This window comes from Triturus cristatus, chromosome 8, assembly GCF_964204655.1.
Source record: "Triturus cristatus chromosome 8, aTriCri1.1, whole genome shotgun sequence".
In the NCBI taxonomy this organism is placed as follows: Eukaryota; Metazoa; Chordata; class Amphibia; order Caudata; family Salamandridae; genus Triturus; species Triturus cristatus.
In genome coordinates, this window is record NC_140591.1 from 1,112,531,842 (window position 1) to 1,112,554,925 (window position 23,084).

At 44.1% G+C, this 23,084-nt stretch overlaps 1 protein-coding gene across 3 annotated transcripts in view; it reads left to right on the forward strand.

The window, feature by feature from the left end:
- ZNF654 (zinc finger protein 654) overlaps nt 1-23,084 on the forward strand; it is a 173,139-nt gene that overhangs the window by 55,066 nt on the left and 94,989 nt on the right. For all 3 annotated transcript variants that reach the window (XM_085622680.1, XM_085622678.1, XM_085622679.1), the window contains exon 4: nt 7,150-7,285. In XM_085622680.1, coding sequence (XP_085478806.1) covers nt 7,150-7,285 — 136 coding nt within the window. The remainder of the gene's footprint in view (nt 1-7,149; nt 7,286-23,084) is intronic.

Genomic DNA, 23,084 nt, shown 5'->3' on the forward strand with positions numbered 1-23,084 from the left:
TCCCGCTGATCTCATTTCGCTCTACTAGGGTCAAACTGCAGAACTGACTGAACAGAAGGACCATATATCCCCCCAGAGCTCAAACAGACCCCACTTGTCGTGTGTCTCTGCCCCACTGGCCTGTACTGTTCATGCGAGGAGGGGCCAGCTCCGCTACCCCACCTGTGCAGGCCTGTCTTCAAAGGATCGCCAGTGTGACTCCCTTTATTGGCCAACCTCCATTCTGCTACCCCCCCCGGCACTGCCCAGCATCACAGGGCGCCCCAAGGACTGGAGAGGTAGCCCCATGCAGAGATCCCCTTCTTCGAGCAGAACCCGGGCGCACAGATCAATGGCGCAGTGGTGGCACCTGTTTCCTTCACGGATGATGTGAATTGAGGGCTGGCCTTTGCAACGGCCCTCTGTGGTAGGAGCTCCCTCTATGGGTGTGGGTTGGGGGGGGGGGTAATTCCAGCCAGCCCCTTCCTTCGCAAGACCAGGAAATGCGGGCTGCCTGGTGCACTCCCTCAGCCAAAAGCCCGCCTCCGTTCGATACCGCCCGGCTCCACGGGTTTTACCGGGCGGGTCAGATGGCATGGCACAGGATCTCAGGGGTCAGACTGGGTGCTCCTGGGCCTCTCACCTCTGCGGCACCCACTCGCGGCCAGGTATATTGCGACCCCCGGACGTGGTCAACTCTGGCACCGCCTACTCGCTCCGGAGGCCTTCCGCGTCAGCCGGCCCCATCAGCTCTGCGCAGTCTCCTCACTGTCATGCTTGGCATCGCTCCCGTTTTCGGACACCGGGCAGTAGCGCTCACTGTCCCGCTGGCAATTTTAGCGTTGCAGGAACAGGATTTGGCATGGATATCACGAGCCTTTAACGTGGCCCCGGCGGAGCTCCCGGTTCACACGGCCATCTTGTCAGACATCAGGCCCCGTCCGCCATATATAAATTTATGTGAGTGTGCAGTATGCACGTGCCATAGCATGTTGGTGTATATACAGAAGCAGTATTTATACAAGCATATTGACCTGTCAAGAGAAAAGCAGAATTTTCATTCATGGTTATATGTTTTGCATATGCAATACGTTCTAAGCACTTGTCACTTTCAAGATTTGATCATTGAACAAATCCTAGCTGGGTAGGGTTTGTGATGATTAATTTTGACACTTAAAAATATTTGCACAAAAATGATAGTGGATTGTGTACAAAATTGACAGTAATGAAAAATTGCATTTGTGCCATATAGTATTCATCATGAATAATTTTGTATTTATACAGCTTAAATGCAGAGTAAAGAGTCATACCTGTGTAATACAGTAAAAAACAAGCATTGGCATAGGTCTCGCTTTTGGGACCTTATAAGTGTTTAGCCATGCAACAGTTGGTGTTGTTGCACCAAGGATATTGTGCTGCGTAACTAAATACTTATAAGGTCCCAAAGGCGAGACCTATTGGCAATGCCAATGCATGTTTTTCTTTTTATTGCGCGAATTAGACCGGAAGATATCAAGTATCGGAGCGCTTTACATGAAAAGCAGTTTCGTTAGACAGGGACACCTTAATTTTTGTTAGGGGGGGGTGGGGGGGGATTAAGTGATTTGCCCAAAATCGTAGCATGTTGAGCGTCGTTGTCGAGACTCGAACCCAGTTCCCCAGCTTCAAGTTCGACCACTCCAGCTGTAAGACAACATACAGTTTAAGAACTTCTCCCTTCAAGGCCTTCCTTGGCACCAGAAGCCGGTGTGTAAAATGCCATTACAGTATTTGGGGAATACATGTTTAATGCTTGCCGCTCGTCCTTTAAAGTGCAGATCTGGGAAGCAGGCCAACTAACACACGGGATTGGCATACAACAGTAATATCGCTGAAAGTCAAACTAGGTGACTGCAAATACTGAACCAGAACGAATCATGCTTACTACAACACAACCAGAGACCCACCCACAACACAGGAACATAAGGAAAGGGTGGCTTTCCTTCCAAGTGACTACAGATATATTTTCGTGAAGACAGATTAATATTAAAGGACTGTGACATCAGGTCGCCTTGCGGTACAAAAGGGGGGGGGGGGGACAAAAGGGTGTGGTGATGGACGGAGCATCAGAACCAATCAAACACTCACACCCAGTCAACAGATCTGGGTTTGATCCATCACCGTTCTTTAGCCCACTCTGCCACCCCAGTTCAGACATGGTCATCTGCAAATCAGTCTGACCCTGTGCCTCATGGGAACAGTCCAGCCCGAACTGCCAAGCCATGCCTTCCCTGGACCAGAAACAAGCTTCCTAGGACCGGTTTCTGGCATTTCAGCTGTCTTCAGCCAGGCTTGCTTGAATCCAGTGGCAAAGTGAGCAAGGGACTCACTCAGGTCGCCTTGCAGCACAGCAAGGACAGGGCAGAGAGGATCCGCAGCTCGGAAATTTCTAATGCGACACAGACCAATCTATCAATGGATAACCAAAGTGCAAACGTCAGCCAGGCCTTTATCAGGTGCACAGACTGCAGAAAAGAATCCTGCATCACGACATCCAGTCTGGTCTGCTAATCAGAACTGAATATTAAGAGATTATGTAGCGGCAAACAATCTTTTTAAGAAGTTAGTTCAACTGAATCCCCCTCCCATACCAACAAAGTATCCCAAAAAATTGGCTGTAAAAAGTGCCTTTTCCTTAATCTTTCTGTTAGACGGTTAGAAAGATAATACTTTCTAAAATTCTAGACTAATCTAATGATTCTAAAGAAAATGTTTTTCGCATTAGAATGTAAATGGATCACTCTATGGAATGATACATGACGTGTGGCCCCAGAAGCAGAACTTTGCCATTTTAATTAGAACTCTAAAAGGTGCAAGGACTACATACAGCACAGCCTAGAAGTGGCCTCCAAACAAAGCTCGTTATTCTCTGTTCTGAACATGTGTCAAAGGCTGTAAGCAAATTTTGCTTAGCTTAACAGAAAAACTTACTTGGACTACTCCTGCCATTCACCATCCCAATTTCTTAAGGAGAAAGGAGAAAGGTGATCACTGCCTTTGAACCAACATAGACATGTGTTTGCTTTTAACAGGTTTATGATTTGAGCTATTTTAGGAAATCACGAATACAAGAATTAAAAAAACAACTCTGGTAACCAGGTCCGACACTGGCAAGCCGGTGCCCGGGTGTGTGCGTCCATCCAGCTCCACAAAAACCTCCCCGTTAATCCACTCTACTTGGCTCTTGCTGCAGCCTGTTTGCAAGGCTTAACAGACTGGGCGTGGGTCCCAGGGCGCCACAAGATGGCGTCTCCAAGAGCAGCAACTTCCTTGCCATGAGCTCCCAGAGCAATTAATGACCCATAGCTGTTTAATAAACAACCACTAGCAACCCATATTCCGAACCAACTGAAGTTAGCAATGCAGCGTATTCCTGCATGGTTAAATGTGGCGACAAATCTTCATTTCGAGTGCTTTATCAAAGAGTAGCCTAGGAATTCTGTTGCAAGCTTATGCAGGAGGCAACAATGGAATCAACAAAGAGTAGCCTAGGAATTCTGTTGCAAGCTTATGCAGGAGGCAACAATGGAATCAACTTGATTCTGTGCAGCCTTCTTTTGTGACTACGTAAAGAGAGATGTGATATCACTCCATTTAACCACCCAGGAGGTGAGAAAGAATGCGAGTACAATTTAAAAACAAGCGGCCGTGCGGCTGCGAAAGTAATCGCGGTAAACATCAAAGCGGCCGTGCGGCCGCGAAAGTGAAAGCAATCGTGGTCAAGCGCGGCGCGCGTGCTCCCGCACATTCACTGTAGGTCTAGGCTGGCCTGGTAGCACTTTTTGGAGCCCTCTCAAAAAGTCTCGCCAGACCAGCGCGTGCGCTGGGTCAGGCGAGACCTAAAAAAGTATTTATACATATATAATGGTGTATACGTACGCTTGGATAGTCTGTTGTCCACATCCATTAATTGATTGTTGAGCACTGTCACTTTAAAAGAGCCGATCAGCAGGTCCAGGGTTTTCATGTGATCAAGGCCAGTAATGGCTGAAACGCATTATGGCAGACTGATTTCAATAAAAAAGAATATATGTACAGAAGCGTGGTCCACGCTCGTTTTCCCCTGCGAAGAGAGAGATATATTTATATATATCCCAATGGTGATTTCCATTGGGTAGTTAGTTAGGATGTTGTTTCCATAGAAAAGGCATTTTTGGTTTGCTTCTGACTTTGTTACCGTTTGCTGAGTCTTTACAAAACTTTCCCCCCAAACATGGTTTTCATCTCCGCTTCATTCTGGAAAGATTCAGAGTGATTAGTCAAGAGGGAGCAGAGAAAAAGGGGAGGCTGAAAATGGATTTTTCCATTTCATTTTTTTTTAGGAACTTCTAAACACAGCTACAGCCCCAACTACTTTACACCACATTTGATACAAAGTGAGATCATGGTCCAGAAAGAGTGCTTTTTGTGATTTGGTGTAAATCTGTTAAGTAGTTTTTGAGCAATTAATTCTCAAAAACTTTATATAATCAAACTGTGGGCTCTCAAGGTGAGATCTGATTGGCTGCCACCATATGAACAAGGATGTGGCGGCATCCATCTTAGGACTTGGGACTCAGTACTGAGCCTCCAAAAATGTGAAAGAAGGCAGTGTAGGGATGCCCTGACCCCTAGGCCTATGGCCAAAATCACAGAAAATCTGCATATTCGCTGAAATTATAAAATAAATAAGGTCTCCTGTGGAGTTGCATTAGTTCAGCGTCCTCAAACCAGTCTGTTCCTAGATGAGTAGTTTTTGCATTGCTATTTATCAAGCAAGTAGGCCCTTTGCAGTAGACCCAGTACTCTTTCCACAAGAGAACAAGCATTTGCAATGCAAAAGGTCTCGCAATTACGCAAGTTTAAGCTATTGGCATTGTAAATGACACCGCCTTTTATTTATGTTTTAAAAACAAAGATAAAAGTAATTGTTATTTGCAATGTTAATAGCTCAAACTCGCATAAATGCGAGACCTATTGCATTGCAAATGCTTGTTCTCAAGGGGGCTAAGAAGTGGTTTGTTCTGCTCTGTGTCTGAAGTACATACGTCTATCTTTGACGACGCATTAGCCTGCAGTGACACCCCCCCCCCCCCACAACACACACACACACTTCCACCCTTGAGCGGCACTGAGGGGATTGTGAGGGGTTCGCGAAGAATTGGTTCACTTTAGGTGTCCCGAGGGCATTTTTTGCCGAGTTTTGAAATAGGAGCTGCACATCTCTCTTTGATTACTCCAGCTCACGCTCTTATCACCAGAGCGCGGTCAGGACGTGCATTTCATGCAGAGAACTGGTTTACAATTACAAAAGCCCCGTTTACGCACGGCCAGGGACAGGAAACAACACGGCCTGCCCCTGGCACGAGACAAGAAGGGATGTGCAAAAGCATGGCCTCAATAGGGAGTGAAAGGGGGAAAGAGGAAACGGGCAGGAGGAAAGTGAAAGGGGAGAATTGAGGAAGGAGTCAAAGCAAAAGGGTGGCGAAGACGGTGGGAGAAGGAAAGTGAAAATGTTAAGAAACAAATGAAAAGGGTAGATGAAAGGACGAGTAAAGATAGAGGAAACACATAAAATTGGAGAATAAGGAAGGAACGTGAATAAACAAATGAAGTGAATGGCATAAATTGAGAGAAAAGAAGAGCTGAAGATGAGAACGATTTTGTGAGGAAATAAAGCACAGGGTGAGAATAATAGAACAAGAAGAAAGAAATCAAGACTGAGAATGGAACGATGGAGAAAGAACTGAGAAGGAACAAAATGAACAATTGGGAACTGCAAGGTAGAAAGGAGAAGGAAGTAAAAGTAAGTCAAAGGAATGATTGGGAAACAGAAGGGTGTAGGTAGGTTTAGCTAGGGAAAGGTGGACATTAGGAAGGGGAATGAAGCAATTGACCGAAAGGAGGAACCATTGAGTAAGAATGCACCGCAAATGATAAACAATTTGTTATATAGCGCCTACTATCAGAGTCTTACTGGACTGCATAATGCTGTAAAAAAGGAAAATATACTATCCAAATTACGTATGTTCTTTACATTTAAAGGAGGTTTGTTTGAGAACATAGAAAATTGGCACAAGTGTATTGCTACCCTGTCAGTTGTAGTAAGTTACTTAAAAGTAAGTTCTCTGTGCGGAGGTAGGGGAGAGAGGCACGCAGGCTGGCATATGTTGAGCACTTTCGCGGCTGCTTTGATGTCCTCAGTGGCCGCGCGGCTCACTGAGGACATCAAAGCGCCCGCGAAATGTAAGTGATCGCGATCGCGATCACACTTCAAAGCGGCTGTGTGGCCCGCGAAAGTGAAAGCAAACGAGTGCTTTCAGGCCTCCAAATGGTGCGCGCGCCCGGATGGCGCACATGCACTGTATTTGGAGGCCTGAAAAGCCACTGTTTGCACTTCCAAAACTCGCTTACTATAAGTCTCGCCAGAGCAGCGCTAAAGCGCTGTCTCAGGCGAGACCTAAAAAGCAGCAACCACTGTTCATTCCAATCTAAAATTTTCAGTGTGGTCACCTCGAGATAATGCCACACCTTTCTTAAGACTATTACATTGACTCTAGAATGGACATCTCAGTGGATCCGACCTACCTCCACAACCTATTTGCATGAGCACATTAAAAAATTTCTCTGTTCTTTGAAGTATGTACCTCTGGAGTTTAGCGATGACCTTGCTGTTCTGCTGTTTGATTTCAAAATGCTTTAACAGGAGAGAGTAGGAAAGTTACTTGTAATCTTAGTTCACATTCGCTGATCACTTCTTTAAATTCATGAATACATTGTCCCCACCCTGCTGTTACACCAGTAAAATAGCTGGATATATCCGCACTTTGAATTTCCTGTCAGTATGATATACTTCACTATAGTTGCTGTGCTTTCTTGAAAAGTGAAGATCCTAGATTCAAAGCTCATAGCCAATTAGGATTAGAAATAAGGGACATTCAATTATGAATAATTTGTTTATTTGTATGGGTTAACCACTTCTTAGCTTGTTTATTTTAATGCCAGTTCTTAGTTAATGGGAAGACTGTACTGTTGAATGTCATAATGATGAGACCAGCTATCGGGCTGTAAAATCTTACAAAACCTTAAATGGGTTATTATCATGTATAGTAATTAATTTGGTTACTAATCTAAACTATGTTTAATTTACAGGACTGCAATGACATCTTGCTGCCGTATGAAAACACGGAACTAAGACTTGTGACCCAAATCATGAAAGATGGGGGACCTTGGGAGAGTCCGGTATTGCAGGCCATTCTTAAAGGAAAGGATGAACCTCTGGATTTAGGTAAGGTTTATTTGAGCGATTTATTTTTTTGTAGTTTGCATTCCAAGGCTAGTGGCATGTTTTTAACAAACGTATTCAACATAAAAAGAGCCCACATCTGAAATACAAAGAAAACAGTTTCATCGTCTTCCTCCGTTAGCTATTCATCCTGACCTATCTAAAAGCCCCTTAAATTGTAATCATAATTTGCCTTTTGGTGCTATAAGTAAGTGCCTGTTGTCAAATGTATCCCTTTTTTTAGATTCCCAAACTTTTATTGGTTTCTTTGGTGTAACTAATGATGATTAGCAGGGAAAATTCTGAAGCTGCACAAGAGAGCAACGTTTTATAAATGCACTGACAGACAAAATAATCATGTATATGTTTTTGTCAGATAAGAGTACATCTATAAAAATAAACTTTGTCTTGATGTGTGGAGGAATTTATCAGAAAGTAAGACTGCCGCCAAATCACGATCAGTCATGTCCTGGTGGATTATTTAGCTTTTGTTTATAGATTTTGCTTTCACAAATTAGGTGCGAGTCTCTCCTTTATGATGCACACAGCATGTCTTTGTGTTAAGTGATACACAGACCCATCAACTGTGGAGAGAAGTTGAATAAAGCTCTCCAATTTAGTGTGGTGAAGCATGGTTTTACTAGATAATGTGGCGTGACAGAGGTTTGAGGAACAAGACTTTTGAGATCAGGTCATTGTGTAGAACAGTATTTTACAAGGCTCGGTGAACTATCTGACATCTTTTAAGTAAAGTGTGATAAATTACTTTTACGTTGATAGTGTGCAGTCTTCTTAATAGTTGGGTGACTTTGAGGAGTTGTTCTGCATTTATCGTATTGTCTTCAGTGATGCTAAATGTTCTCAAGTGTTGTAACTAATAATTCGATTTGGTAATTGTAGTCTGTTATTTTTCTTTGTGTGATAATTACATTAGTGGTCATGATATTTAAGTGTACATGTCAGTTTGTATCTCAATCAGGCACGTAAATTAAAATGGCCAGTAAGAGGAGTTTCTGGTTTATAATTTAAGGTATTTATTCCTATGTTCCACTTTGTTGGTTTCATAGGGGTTATTGTGATTCCGGTTGTCTTGATAGTTTTCAGAAATCTTGTTATTCAGTCTGATTCCTGAATCAAAGGTTAACAACTGTGCTTGTTTTGGGTTAGGAGGGTGGGGGTTGTTTTTGTCCTTTTGGGGGGTGGTAGCTTTGAGGTTATCCACCTCCAACTTGTGCGTTCATTTTCCATCAAGACCGTTTAAAACCTTACTGTAGATCTCGAGATTGCTTCACGATTGAGGCTAGCAAACCCATTATGCAGTGATAATCACAATGAGTCTGTGCAGCAAGCAATACAACAAAGCTGACATAACTAATAAAACAAAGCTGACATAACCCAGCTGTGTTGTAGCCTTTCGCAACTTTGCATTCCCGCTTTAATTTCATCTCAGAGGCAGGGGTGCTGTTATTTGAAGGGTTTAAAGTATTTAAATTGAGGATAGTTTCTCACACTTGATGGGCTATGCACACAGCATCGATAGCAAGGTTTGCTGTAGATGCTAGACGTTGCGGTCCTCGGACATGAAGTCATTACTGGAAACTATCTGGTATGGGCCACGTTGTCCTTTCAACTGACATTCAGAGGTCCCCTCTACTGTTACATTACAATTAAACAACTAAGTTACTCTGTGGTCTTGACTCTGCAGGAGTCCCTAAGATGAGCAGTTGAGGCTTATTGTTAGGAATCAGAAGTTACGTAGAGCATCACAAAGTAAATAACTCTACATAAATACAATGTCTGATCAGTGTTCTAACTTTAGAGAGGAATAGGTCTTCTTCTCTTGAAAGCTCAAAGAATACTACAAATTATAGCAAAGAGCAAGCATCTTTTGGGGTTTTTGTATCACCCCAAGCATTTTTTATTGCATGTTTCCCTACAGAAGCTAGATTTTTTTCAATAACCGTGGCTGCATGGTTAATGTTGACCTTTGAGGCTGCGGGAGGGAGAACGTCAAAGACTTCAGAATTTGTTGAGTTAACTGCAATGTCTGTAAACTATCCCAATCGATGGAACAGAGGCACAGGAATGAAAATGCTTCACACAATACTATACCTCTAAAAGACCAATGATCCCACCTAAGTGAAGCAAATTGAATTTGTTTGCCAGGAGTGTAGTTTTCCAGGTAGGATGCCAGGTATCAAGATGTGAGTTGGTTCTGTTAAATACCCATCAAGTCTTAGAACATTAGAAGTCCGTTATGACAAGGGCAGTTGAGATGGGAAGTACTTATGGGAGCATGCATTGAGCTTAAGGCTTCATCAGTTCCTAATGGGAACATGACTTTAGGGTAAGGACATAACATTAACTTGAAAGTTCAATATCTCTTTAAGAGCAAAGGCTAGATAGATGGTGCACATGAGTTTGCAAATAGGGTGGCAGACTATACCTTATCAGTGAATTCATATCCAAGATCCTCTCTTTTGAAGGTCCGGAAGAGATAGTCCCCTTCAACCAATCAAAAGCCTTCTCGGCATCTAAGGAGCTATCCAGTGCTACCTCCAGAGAGACTTTAGTTTGCCATAAAATGTGCAATAGTGTCCCGTAGCAAACCCAACCTTAGATGTGTGAACCAATCATGGTATCACCTTGCATAACCTTGTTGCCGGCACCTTTGCAGGATTTTGATATCCTCATAGATTATTGATATCAATCAATAGTTAGAAAAGTCTATCTGGTCTTTCCTTAAAGCTGGTAAAAGAGAGATGGTTACCCCATTAATCATGGAACTAAGGTTACTAGTTGTTTCTGCCTCTTCGAATGCTGCATTTAGAAGTACGGTCTTGTAAAATTCACTATGAGATTTGCAGGTGTTTAGATCGGTAATAACATCAGCTATTTCCTCCACACAGATCTCTCACTCCAGTAAGATTCTACCTTCACTGACGACAAGGGTAAATGTTGGAGATATATATATATTCACTGAAAAAAACATAGGTTTCAGGGGTGTTCTAGTTAGCTGGACATTTCCCTCATACAAAACCCTAGAAATTCCCCCGTTATAGTTAGTTCAGCTAACTATAACTCGCGCCCCCGCAATGCACTGCTGATGACGTCACATATTACATCACTCATGACATGGTCAGTGACATCACTGACATCTCAAATGACATCACTCATGACATCCCTCATGACATAATCCAGTGACTGTGTGTTTCTGTAAAGTTTAAATATGTTTTATATATATAGGGAAAGGCCTATGGAAGAATGAGTGGGTGTATAAGTGTGTGAATGGATGAGTTAGTAGGTGCGTGACTGACTCTAAGTGAGTGATTAAATCTATGTAACTGCGGACTAGTGACTAAACTGTGTGACTGTCTGTATCTGTCTGTCGGTGTGTAAGCAGCTGCATGGGTTTGTGAACAGCTACATGAGTGTCTATATGGGTTATTGATTGGTTGTCTGAGTATCTGTATTGGTGCCTGAGTGTTTGTGTGGGTGGAGTGTGTGTAACTCTGCATAGATGTGTGAGTGGGTGAGTCAGTGGGTGCATGGTTTTAAGAGTGCATCTGTGATGGACTGTATGGGTGGGTGAGTGTATGTATGGTTGTGTTAGTGAGTGAATATATATTTCATTAGTACATGTGTAATTTACTACATATGTGAACGGCAGCATATATGTATGTTGGAGTACAGAAATATAACTGAGAGTGTGTGATAGTGTGAGTGGCTGTATGGATGAGTGTATGCTTGTATCATTGATTGTATAAGACCATAAGAATTTGCTAGTATTTGTATGAGTAATCGAGCTTGTTCGTGTATAATTGTATAGGTGAGTAAGTGGCAGTGTGATTAATTACTTGCATGACTGAATATATGTGTGAGTAACTCTATGGATGAGTAGCGGTGTGGGAGTGTCTATATAGGTGTATGAGTGCATATGATATTCCTGTACTGAGTGACCATAAGTATGAGAGACTGTACGGGTGAGTGAGTGGATGAGTGTTTAGACCTAAGAGTCAGTGATGGGGTATGTACTTATTGGTGTTGAAGTGTCTATGGTTTTGAGAGTGGCAGTATGTAATCTAGAGTGGGTTTATCAAAGGTTATCTTAGGGTGTGACGAGAAGCATCAAATGATCACATGAATTACATCATCAGTGATGCCATCAGTGATGTCATCAGTGATGTCACTGACCATGTTATGAGTGATGTAATATGTGACGTCATCAGCAGTGCATTGCGGGGGCGCGAGTTATAGTTAGCTGAACTAACTATAACGGGGAATTTCAATGGTTTTGTACGAGGGAAATGTCCAGCTAACTATAACACCCCTGAAACCTATGGTTTTTTCAGTGAATTTCTAAGGTTTTTTAAATGCTAATTCCTAACTATAACATGCATGAAACCTATGGTTTTGTCAGTGAATTTAAAAGGTTTTTTAAATGCTAATTCCTATCTATCTCTAAAGCTATTATGTTTAATGATTTTCATTGGATTTCTACATTTTTCTATTTCAGTGTGTCAATTCCTTTAATTATGTTTTTTATATTGTTTTTTCACCATTTTGTAACTTATTTTTTCAATTAATTCTTTGAAAAAGTAAAAAATATTATTTGTTTTTAAAAAAAATGTAATTTTTTTATTTTTATATATTTTAAAATATTTTTTAAACTATATTTTCAATACTTTATTATTATTATTTTTTTACGTGTTTTTTTAGATTCGCGCACCCTATGCGCATCTTTCTCGATCCCTGCGCGAAAGCATCCGTGTACGGTATGCGTTGGGTACGTATTTTTGTGCGCGATTGCAATGCGTTCCGGTACGCGACTCCAAGCCTATACGCGACACGTACGTGCGTGTTTAACGCGGTGGGTGCGCGAATCCTGCAAAATATTTTAAATGTCAAAAAACATATATATGTGTATTTCATGTGACTATTAATTGAAGACCTAATCTAAACTACTCAGAAAATTAATATATTTTTACTTCTAATCCTATATTCCTTTTAAATGCAATTTTGCGGATTCACGCTCGGTGCGTGCTGCCTATGCGCACGTGTGCGCGTATCCCATTTGACCTGAAAAAAAAAGATTTGATTGGTTCATTACACTTTCTATTCTAACTATTGAAAGACCCCACCCATTTCAATCATTCTTCTTTGACCTTCTTTGGAGGAGCATCTCTCTGCAGAGAAGAAATTTTTTTGGACTATGTTTACACTTAGCTCTAACTTTTTTTTTCAAAACAATGGCTTCAGGGCAGCAGGCATCTCCAGGATCTGCTCATTCATCTGAGGATGAATTTTTGGAAGAACCACCACGCCCACAAAGATACTCATTTGTGGTGTGGACATTTTTCACTTTTCCTGAGGGGCAAACCAAAACTAATGCCACCTTAGTGACGTGTAAGATCTGCCAGCGAGTGCTCTCCCGTGGGGATCCCAACAAAAAATATTCCTGCGGAACAGCAAGTATGATTAAGCATCTGAGGACCCTCCATCCGGTGAACCTTGCTCGAGAGGAATGCCGAAGAATGCAAGTTCTTCCAGCTCCATCAGATGCATCGCAGCCAAGCACTTCAAGGGTGGATCCATCTGTGCAAAACTTGGACATTCGTCCACAGTTTGCAACCCTAAAAGTGCTCTGCATAAAATGCAACGCTGTACTATGCTGTGGAGAGCAGTCGATTGACCTTATCTGTCGAAAGCAAGAGAACCATCATTGCTAGTTTTTTTTCCCTGAAGTTCATTGTTTTGTTCCTCCAGTTCTGTTTTTTCCTTTTTTTTTCCAAGAAAAACCAAAAAAATTAAAAAATTGTTCAAAAAACCAAGAAAAAAAATATAAAAGAAAAAAAAAAGTTCTTCTAAGAACTAACTTTCCTGGTTTAAAAAAAGAGCTATATTTATTTGTGTGTGAAAGTTTAGATGAATGTTTGTGTAGTACGTAATTGACTGAATGAATGCATTAGTAGCGTATGGTGAATGTATAAGTGCAGAACTATGAGGAAGTGCTGCAGCATCACACAGTAACCTCTTTAACTGCAGTGTGCTGTAGTACTTCCGAAGCACAGGGATGCAACATATGTACATAAATATGTTGCAAATCTATGCTTCTCTCTGCACGGCTGATTAAACTGCAGCCATAAGGTGACACAGGCCCCCTTGCACCATGGTGCAAGGATATTTGTGTCATGTGGTGTTTGTTTTTGTGCAGGAAGACACACCTTCCTGCACAAAAACAATCAACGCATTTTTCTCCTTCAATGTATGCTGAACATTTTAGCATGCATTGAAGGTTAAAAAATGAGGAGAAATGAAAACAATTCTCCTTGTTATGCTTTCCTGCACCAATTGGAGAATGGTGCAGCATTCACACACATGTCGAGATTTATGATTTCTGATAAATTTGGAAATGTGTCTTGTTCTAGGAGTATTCAGTGCAATCACGCACAACAACACTTGTAGAACACCCTTTCAACGCAAAGTGGTGTGTATGATGAGGTTGTATTTACCTGGAGAAGAAAAGGTACAGAGTGCCTTTTCCTCTCTTTGTAAATATGAAAGAGTGTCTTGCGCAATAACTATGTTACAAAAAGTGACATATTTCTGTTTGGAAAATTGCTTGCAAATAATAGAAGGTAAGCACAGAGTTTTGTCTGCAAAGATGCTCAAAGAAGAATGATTGAAATGATTGCGGTCCTTCAATAGGTACAATGGGAAATATTATGAGCCACTCAAATCTGTTTTTTTGGAGGTCACATGATATCCTATGACAGAGAGATTCCAAAACTACATAGGTATAAACAGTGTTTTTAAAAACGTATTCAAACTTTGTAGCTTCTTGCAGATCTGCCCATTCTGCATATTAATACTTAGTTAAATTGACCTTCACAGTAATGGGAATAAAAAATTGTACACATTTTTTTTAGATGTTTTTTATAATGTAAATTGGGGTAAATTGCTTATTTTAGAATTAGGATCTGTGAAAGAAAATAGTTATAACATGTAATAATTCATTTTTAACAATACAGCATAATTTAAACAGTCTTTTGTTTGACTTTTTAGCTTTTCTCAGAATATATTGAATTTCACTAGAAATAGTGATTTCAATCGTACTCATCACATAACAGCGGGCAAAAAAAACCAATAAAAGATTGTTTAAAAAAACCCAACATGCTATTCTCAGTAAAATACCAGAAAATACAAATCACACATATATGAAATGCTTAAGGCTAACAAAATGTTATGACTTTAACTTATAAAAACTGTAAATGTTGTCGCTTTAAAGTATTCACCGAGTCAATGAGCGCGAAAAAGCCCATAATTCAAACATATACCTTTCCTTGAGGCCAAATGGTATTTTTGCACTCCGTTTTATGTAAATTGTCCAATGGTAATCCTATTAAATTATAATAATAAATTCCTCAGAGAGTGAATTATCTTCCTAAAACTTTGGCTTTAAAAATATTGGATAGGAATTTGGTAATTCACTAGGCAAACGTTGTTTGAAAACCAACTGGACATCATTACAAAGTGTCCAGCCGTTGTCACATTTTAGATAGGCAGTGTAATGTCCAGATGTTGTGGAAGGACCATCATGGAAAATTATTGCAATTGCTACAAAAGTCCTTCCTGATATTGATAGTTGTGTTGCTACAAATTGCTTTATTAAAGTATCCAATTTTCTTCCATCAGCTGTACAACGTTGCATCATTAAAGTTATGTATTGTCCATATATTTTTAAAAATAATGTGGATAACATTTCTGATTTACATTGGCTACACTCCATGTTTAGATTTGCACCTTTAACTAATTTATTGAAAGACACTGATTTACAGTCCGGTAATTGTAAATACAGAAATCTTTCAGTGTCTACATTAGTGCTAGATGTATACATGCAATTTTCACAATGATGTTCCCATTTGTAAGAAAGGCCAAAAATATTTTCTATTTCTACACCTTCATTTTCAACAATGGTAAGCATTTACATAAAAAATTCCTGAGCATCTTGTTGGATATTTTGTGTAAATTGTGTAGAACCAGAACACACATCCAAAAGATTATGAACATCTGAAACAGTTTGTATTTTACTTGTATCTGTTGTAAATTTTTCATAAACAGAATGCAACAGAGAACAAAATCTTTTTTCCCGATTCTGCATAATTTGTTCTTGCAAACCTTCAAGATATAAAACAATATTGACCACTACATTAGCATAGCAGTTGACACCAGAACTATTTTCAAACTGATAACCAACAATCTCTTCAATAGTGTCCTTTTTCTTTTTACTTGCTATCACAACATTATCTTGTTCTTTTCCCTTCTCTTCACCTTCACTACAGATATTCTCAAACCTTCTTTTTCGACCAACCACACGCTTTTCAAATACAGGATATTGACCTAAATTGGGAGCATACGCCCTTCTTAACCTATTATACTCTTTTACACAGTTTGCATTTGCAGTAACCTTTGTCTCATCAAAATCAATCAAAAACAAACCAGATCATAGGAGGAGCCTAGCGCTTGACCAAGATGGCCGCGTGAGCTTTGAGCTCCCGAGACCCTCGTGCCCTCCGTCGACTATCCTGTCTCTAATCCTGTTTGCATGCATGGCATCGTGCAGATGACTTATCAGGGAGGCGATTGATGCTACCCGCGGTCGGATCGCCCACCGGGAACCGGAGTTATGCATGGCGGAAGATTGAGGCCTATCTCCGAGGGATGCCAGGGGCTAGAGTTGGCAGGATGCCCGACCTCTAATTGAACAACAGTGGCCAGGCGAGGTGTGAACTACCGGACGGAGGTCCCTATCCTTTCACTTTCACTTTCTCGCCCTTTGTTGGCCCTGCCCAGGGAGTGCTCTCGGCTGCTTTATTATCATTTGGACGCTCTGCACGCTACTCTGGCGGCCCATCGCAGGACTGAGCACTCCTGCCTCCTTTCGCTGAGAGAGGGTCGTCCTGTTTGAACCGACCTGCTTGAGCCAACCATGTTGGGCAAAGCAGAGGTGGATCGGCTGAAGCCTAAGGCCACCAGGCGGGGAGCCTATACTCAGGCCAATAATATGGACCGCTACGCCCAGCAGAAGGGGTCACCGGGTGGACCGAGCCAGTCGCCGGATGCACAGAAGACTGCCTCACCCTTGGCCCCGGAGCTCTCGCTCCAGGATGTCATGGGCGCGCTCGAAGGGCTGCAGACTTCGATTGGGAGACAGTTTGATGCCCTGGCGCACAAAGTGGATGCCATCTTGGTGGACGTTAATCTGATCGGCGCGGATTTGGGCAAAACGAACTAACGAGTTAAAACCCTGGACCTCAAGACCACGGGCCTCGCTGATGATGTCTCGGAACTACAGACCGAGGTCCGTAAGTTGCGGACCGAGAGTGATCTCGCCGCCCGTCGGCTGGAGGACTTTGAGAGCCGGGCCAGGCGCAACAACGTGCGCGTTATCGGGGTCCCGGAGTCCTCGGACGAGACTTCTGTAGACCTGCTAGTGGAGGACTTGGTGCTTAACCATCTGCAGCCTAAGGGTCTGGGAAAGTTTTTCGCAGTTGAGAGGGCCCATAGGGTGCCGGGTGGTAGGCCCAAGGTGGGAGCCCCACCGAGGCCGATTGTCGCCCGGCTCTTTCATTTTCGAGATCGGGACGCTATCCTGCAAGCATCGAGGGTGACGGGCCCGGTCCCCTTCCAGAACGCGTCGGTGAATTTCTATCCTGACTTCATCCAGCAGGTGCAGAGGCAGAGGCAGGGCTTCCTGGGGGTGAAGAGGCGGCTTCGGGAGAGGGAACTGAAATATGCCATGCTCTTCCCTGCCAGACTACGTGTGGTGTACGAAGACCGAACATTCTTTTTTGAGTCGCCTGTCATGGCCGATGAATGGCTGGACGCTCTGCCCCGACGACGGACGGGAGAGGACACTGCCGCAGACGGGGACAGTGGCCGGGATGAACAAGGTTGATGTCTTCGGAACCGGACTGACTCGATTTGACTCTAGCTAATGACTTGAACAGAATGCAGTAAATACGGAGGGTTGTGGGAGGACGAGGGGAGCTCTTTCCTCCCTTAGGGTACTTTTTGTAGATTTTGGGTTTGGTAGGGCGACAGGCACACTGCAAGTTGGGGGGGCTTTGTAAGCTGCAGCAGGGGTGCAGGGTGGGGGGGGATAGTTGGGATTTTGGGTTTGTTGTTGGGGGGTTTGTTTCTGCAAGGCGTATTGATTATTTTCAGGACTGTTCCATGGTGGCTCTTCGGGTGTGGGGTGGGCCTCCTTACGTTTGGGGATGGGGGGGTAGGGGTTTAAGTGTTATTAGCTGGAATGTTAATGGTTTGGGGGATCGCATTAAGCGCGGGATTGTTTTGCAATTTTTGAAACGGTCATTGCCGGATGTCGCCCTACTGCAGGAGACGCACCTTATAGGTAACACGTGCTATGCTCTTAATAGGAAGGGTTACAAATTCATAGCTCATTCGGGATTTTCCTCTGGGTCCAGGGGTGTGGGCATCCTAGTCAGAGCCTCGCTACCATTTGAGGTGGACTCCACCATTGTTGACGGTAGGGGGAGGTTTGTGGCGGTGGCGGGGCGGTGGGAAGGAAGAACTTTGATTTTAGTTTCGGTTTATGTCCCGCCGGCCCTGCAGGCCTCCACGTTTACAGATCTGGGTAGGGCCTTGCTGGATCTCCCGGGGGGTATGCTTGTGGTGGGGGGTGATTTCAATGCTGTCTGCTCTGGGCTGCTGGATAGATACCCGCCCCACACAGGGGGGGCTCAGAAGTGGCTTCCAGACTTTCTTGACACACTTGGCCTGATAGACTGCTGGAGGCTCCGGCACCCCACACAGAGCCAATACACCTTCCACTCCGGAGCGCATGGTAGCCTCTCTAGGATTGATTACCTGCTCACTCTGGCTGCGCACGCCTCAATGGTGTCCGAGGCCAGGCACATGGCGCGTGGTATATCGGACCATTCGCCAGTGTGGGTCAGGCTGGATGTTGGCCGTGAGGGAGGGGGAAGGGTGGCTCCTATTAACCCTTGGTACTTCCGAGACCCCAAGATGCGCAGCGCACTGGTGAAGACAGTTGATAATTTTTTCAAGGACAATCAGGGATCCGTGGACTCGGCAGTGTCGCTGTGGGAAGCATTTAAGACCGTGCTGCGAGGGGAGGCCCTCTCCCTTGTAGTGGCGGCCAAGCGGCGGAGAGATGGCGAGGTTATGCAGGTTGAGGAGGAGATCGTGGCTTTGGAGGGAGCGCTAGAGGAGGAGGTTTCAGAGGCCTCACTGCATGAGCTGAGCTTGAAGCAAGCCGAGTATAAGGACCTGGTGACGAATGCCGCTAAGACCCTCAGTAGGGAACAGCAGGGCCGCTTGTATGATGTTGGTGACAAGGCCGGGAAACTCCTAGCTTGGCTGGACAAAAAAGAATGGGTTAATAGAGTAGTGCCGGAGTTGACGGGAGAGGGGGGAGAGGCGATTGTGGAACCTGAGAGGATTGTACAGTGCTTCACGGACTATTTCCGTATGGTTTATGCCTCCGTGTCGGATAGGCCGCCCGAGGACTCGCGTGACCTCTTGCGTGATATCGCTTTGCCCTGTCTATCCGACGTAGATAGGGACGATCTGGATGGAGACATAACGGTCGATGAGGTGGCGGGAGCTATCCGCGCGCTGAACTCGGGCAAGGCCTCGGGCCCGAATGGCTTGCCAATTGACCTGTATAAACTGTTTCCGTATAGGGTTGCCCCTCACCTGCGCGCCATGTTCGTGGAGGCGCGGGGGAGTGGAACCCTCCCGTTGGAACAGCGACTGGCGACAATTGTTGTTATACACAAAGATGGTAAACCCCGAGATAAGTGTTCCTCATATAGGCCTATCTCACTTCTTAACGCCGAGCCGAAGATTCTGGCTAAAGTCCTTGCGGCCCGATTGATCAGGGTACTTGGAGACCTGATCCATCCGGATCAATCCGGTTTTATTCCGCATCGTAACACTGCGTTAAACCTTCGGCGCCTTCATGGTGTAATCGCCAGGGCGGGCACGCTGCGTGAACCAGCTGTTGTGGCATCTCTCGATGCCACGATGGCCTTTGATACGGTGGAATGGGCATATTTGTGGGCTGTGCTGGCCAAGTTCGGCTTTGGCCATGGTTTTGTGAGCTGGGTGAGGTTGCTGTATGAGGGACCCCTTGCGAGTGTGGTGGTAAATGGCCGGGCGTCGACTCCGTTTCAGCTTGGGAGGGGCACTCTGCAAGGTTGCCCCCTGTCGCCATTGTTGTTCGCCCTCGCGCCACTGGCGGCGTGGATACGCTGGAACCCGGATATACGGGGACTTAGATGGTCGCCCGAACACGAGGACCGCATTTCGCTATATGCTGATGACATCCTGTTGTATCTTGCCTCGCCCAAGAAATCACTGATAGTGGTCTGTGACGTTCTTACATCTTTCGGTAGGAATTCGGGTCTCGTCATCAACTGGAGTAAATCGTATCTATATGTTCTGAGTGGCGAGGTTCCACCGATCCCGCGAACTTGTTCGATCCAGATCGCTCAGCAGGGCTTCGTGTATCTGGGGATCTTTATCTCCACGGACTCCGCTTTGCGGTATGAGAGGAACCTGCTCCCCCCCCCCCTAGCGCGCCTGCGGCGGGATGTAGAGGGCTGGCGGAGGCTGCCGCTCTCCCTCGTTGGGCGCGCTGCCTTGTTCAAAATGATGCCTCTTCCCCGGTTCCTCTACGCATTGCAGAATACTCTAGATTGGGTACCGGCCAAATACTTTCGGGAGATCGAAAGCCTCCAACGAACGTTGTTGTGGGACGGGCGGCCGCGAATAGCAATTGCTAAGTTGACGCTTCCATGGTATGATGGGGGTATTGCGCTTCCAGACATCCGACGCTACTATTGGGCCACCCAGCTGAGCGCAATTAATCATGGTCTCTATGTACCTGCCCACAGCCCTGGTTATGCCATGGATAGGTGGTTGCTGCGTGGTGGTAACTATCACTCGTCCCTCACGGGGCCCACTGGGGTGGCGGTGCGTGTGTGGAAGATGGCAACTGACTCGCTGGGCTGGAAGGATAGGCTCACCCTCGCTACCCCGCTGTTTGAATCTGAAAGATTGGGTAGGCTTTGGCATACAAAAGGTTTTGAGAAATGGGACCTGATCGGCATCTCCAGGGTCGGAGATGTGCTGATTAAGGGGAGGGTGAAGTCCTTTGAAGAGTTGCAGAAGGAGTATGAGCTGGGGACTTCCGAGTTTTTCCGCTATGTTCAGGTGCGTCATGCCCTCCGGTCAGTCCTCGTGGAGGGTGAGAAGGTGCCTGAGTCCTCCCCTTTGGAGGACCGGATCCTTGATGGCCATATGCCTGAGAGCACGATCTCGCTCATCTACAAGAAATTGATAAACGTCTGGGCGGATACGCTTCTGGGGCTGCGGGACCAGTGGACTAGGGATGGACTCGAGTTGGATGACGAGGATTGGCAGTCTGCTGTTTCCTCTCCCAAGGAGGTTGCGATCCCGTCGCGTCTGAGGCTGGTGCAGCTCAAAATACTGCATCGAGTGTATGTGACGGGGCCAAGGCTGGTTCATATGGGATTCTCTGAGGAAGGCCTATGTAGGAGGGGATGTGGTATGGTGGGTACTTTCCTGCATATCATCTGGGAATGTGGTGTCATCACGGAATTCTGGAGGAGAGTCCATGCAGTGATGGGGGAGGTGACGGGCATTGCTATGCAGCCGGAAGCGCGGTGTTGTCTCCTGAATGTCTGGGGGCCCACTGATCACGATGCGGCACAGACCCAATGGGTGACTCTGGGTAACATGGTCGCTAAGAGAGACATCGCGCGATTGTGGGGCTCCGTGGGGCCCCCCACATTGACCGCGTGGAAAGAAAATATGGATTGGAGTATGCTCAGGGAAAAGACAGTATATTGCGCTAGAGGCCGCCCTCGGAAGTGGCACGCCATCTGGGGGCGGTGGAATCAATACAGGGGGGGAATTTGTCTTGCCCCTGATTTGGATCCCCCCGAGGAACAGCTTTCTTCTTGACATTCTTTCCAGCCCAGTATATAAGATGTGATGATTAATTGACTTCTTGGGCCTCTGCTGTCCCCCTTCTTCCTCTTATCACAGTACTGTGACTGTTAGATGATTGGGGTCCGGCCTCCCCTGGGGGGCTATCACCATGGGCATTCAGTGTTCTTGCCTTGCTGGGGTTTGTTGTGTGTTTGTGTTTATTTAAAAATGGAATCTTTTCACTGCTCCTTTAATGCAATGTGGACGCTTCTTTGTCCTTCTCTATCGAAGCTGCCGAACCTCCGGGTTGTCGGCTGAATAGCTGTGTCCAGACTCTTGGAGAAATAAAGGTTTTAAAAAACAAAAAAAAAAAAAAAACACCAGATAATGTTCTGACTCGCGACAAAGCAACATATGCCATACCCTCTTTAAATACGGTAGATCCAATTTTCACCAATGCACTGTCTACACTTAATCCTTGAGATTTATGAATTGTCACTGCATATGCCAGAGAAAATGGAAATTGTTTCCTACGGACATATAAATCTTTAACAAGCAAAAAACGAACTGAACAACGACCAATTTCTTTAACTTCTTCAATCTGATCAAATTAAATTTTTTAAAATTCAATTCCTTCTTTTTTCTGATAATTAACAAAATCCACCACTTTTCCCATTGCACCATTAACTAAACCTTTTTCTACATCCAAATTACGCCTTAAAATTACCCGACAGTTCACACATGCATATAGTGTCTTTTCTAAACCAGCTGTTTTAGATATTTTTTTTTCTAAAGAATCCAGTTTTGTTTTCAACTTTCCTGTCAAAATAATAGTGATTCCTTCATGCTCTATTTTATCGATGGCTTCCATTTTTATAATTTCTTCATTTTCCAGTTTCAATAGTTCTTCGTTGAATATAGAACACTCGCGCAGTGTTGGCATCAAGCAGATCACTGATTTATTTTCTGCAATTTTCATGTACATTTTCTCAGGAACTACATTTTCATTTGGAAACAAATTGGAAAGTAATCTATTCTCCAAAGCTTGTTTGCCATGTTCTGTCAGAAGTCCAATTCTTATATCTTGAAGAATACTTCCATATTCAGCATCATTTGTCTGTCGCATATTTGTTGTCAGTTCTTTGTATTCAAAATATGTCCAAATGTTCACGTTACCAACACTACCAAGAGACTTTCTGGTATCTTCATGTGCAAGTGTTTTAAATACCGGTTGTCCTTTTACCGGAGTCAGTTGCAGTAGATCTCCAAAAACGATGATGTGTTTTCCTCTAAATAAAACGTCATACTCTGTTTTAAGAATCTGCTGCATTCTTAAATGCACAAAGGCAAGCATCAAGTTTGAGACCATGCTTACCTCATCAATAATGAGAAGTTTCATTTTCTTCAGGACTCTTGAAACTTCACTACAAGCTTCTCCAGATAGCTTGTGGTATTCCAATTTGTTCTCATGCTCTACTGGTAGCATTAGTAAACGATGTAAAGTAATGCCTTTAATGTTATGTGCTGCCAACCCAGTTGGAGCAGTGACAACACAAGACAAATGCGACTCAGTTGTTGTCTGCAGATAACTTGTAATTACTTTAATTAAGAAACTTTTTCCTGTTCCAGCTTGACCACTCACATACATTCGGATAGGTTGAAATGATGTACATGAGCACCCTTTCTTTTCATGAAGTAATCCATGGTCAATCTGATATATTTGTTTCTGTTCAACATTTAGTTGTTCTTCCAAGTTTCCTAACTGTATTACATCTTCTTGAGCTTGATACATTGC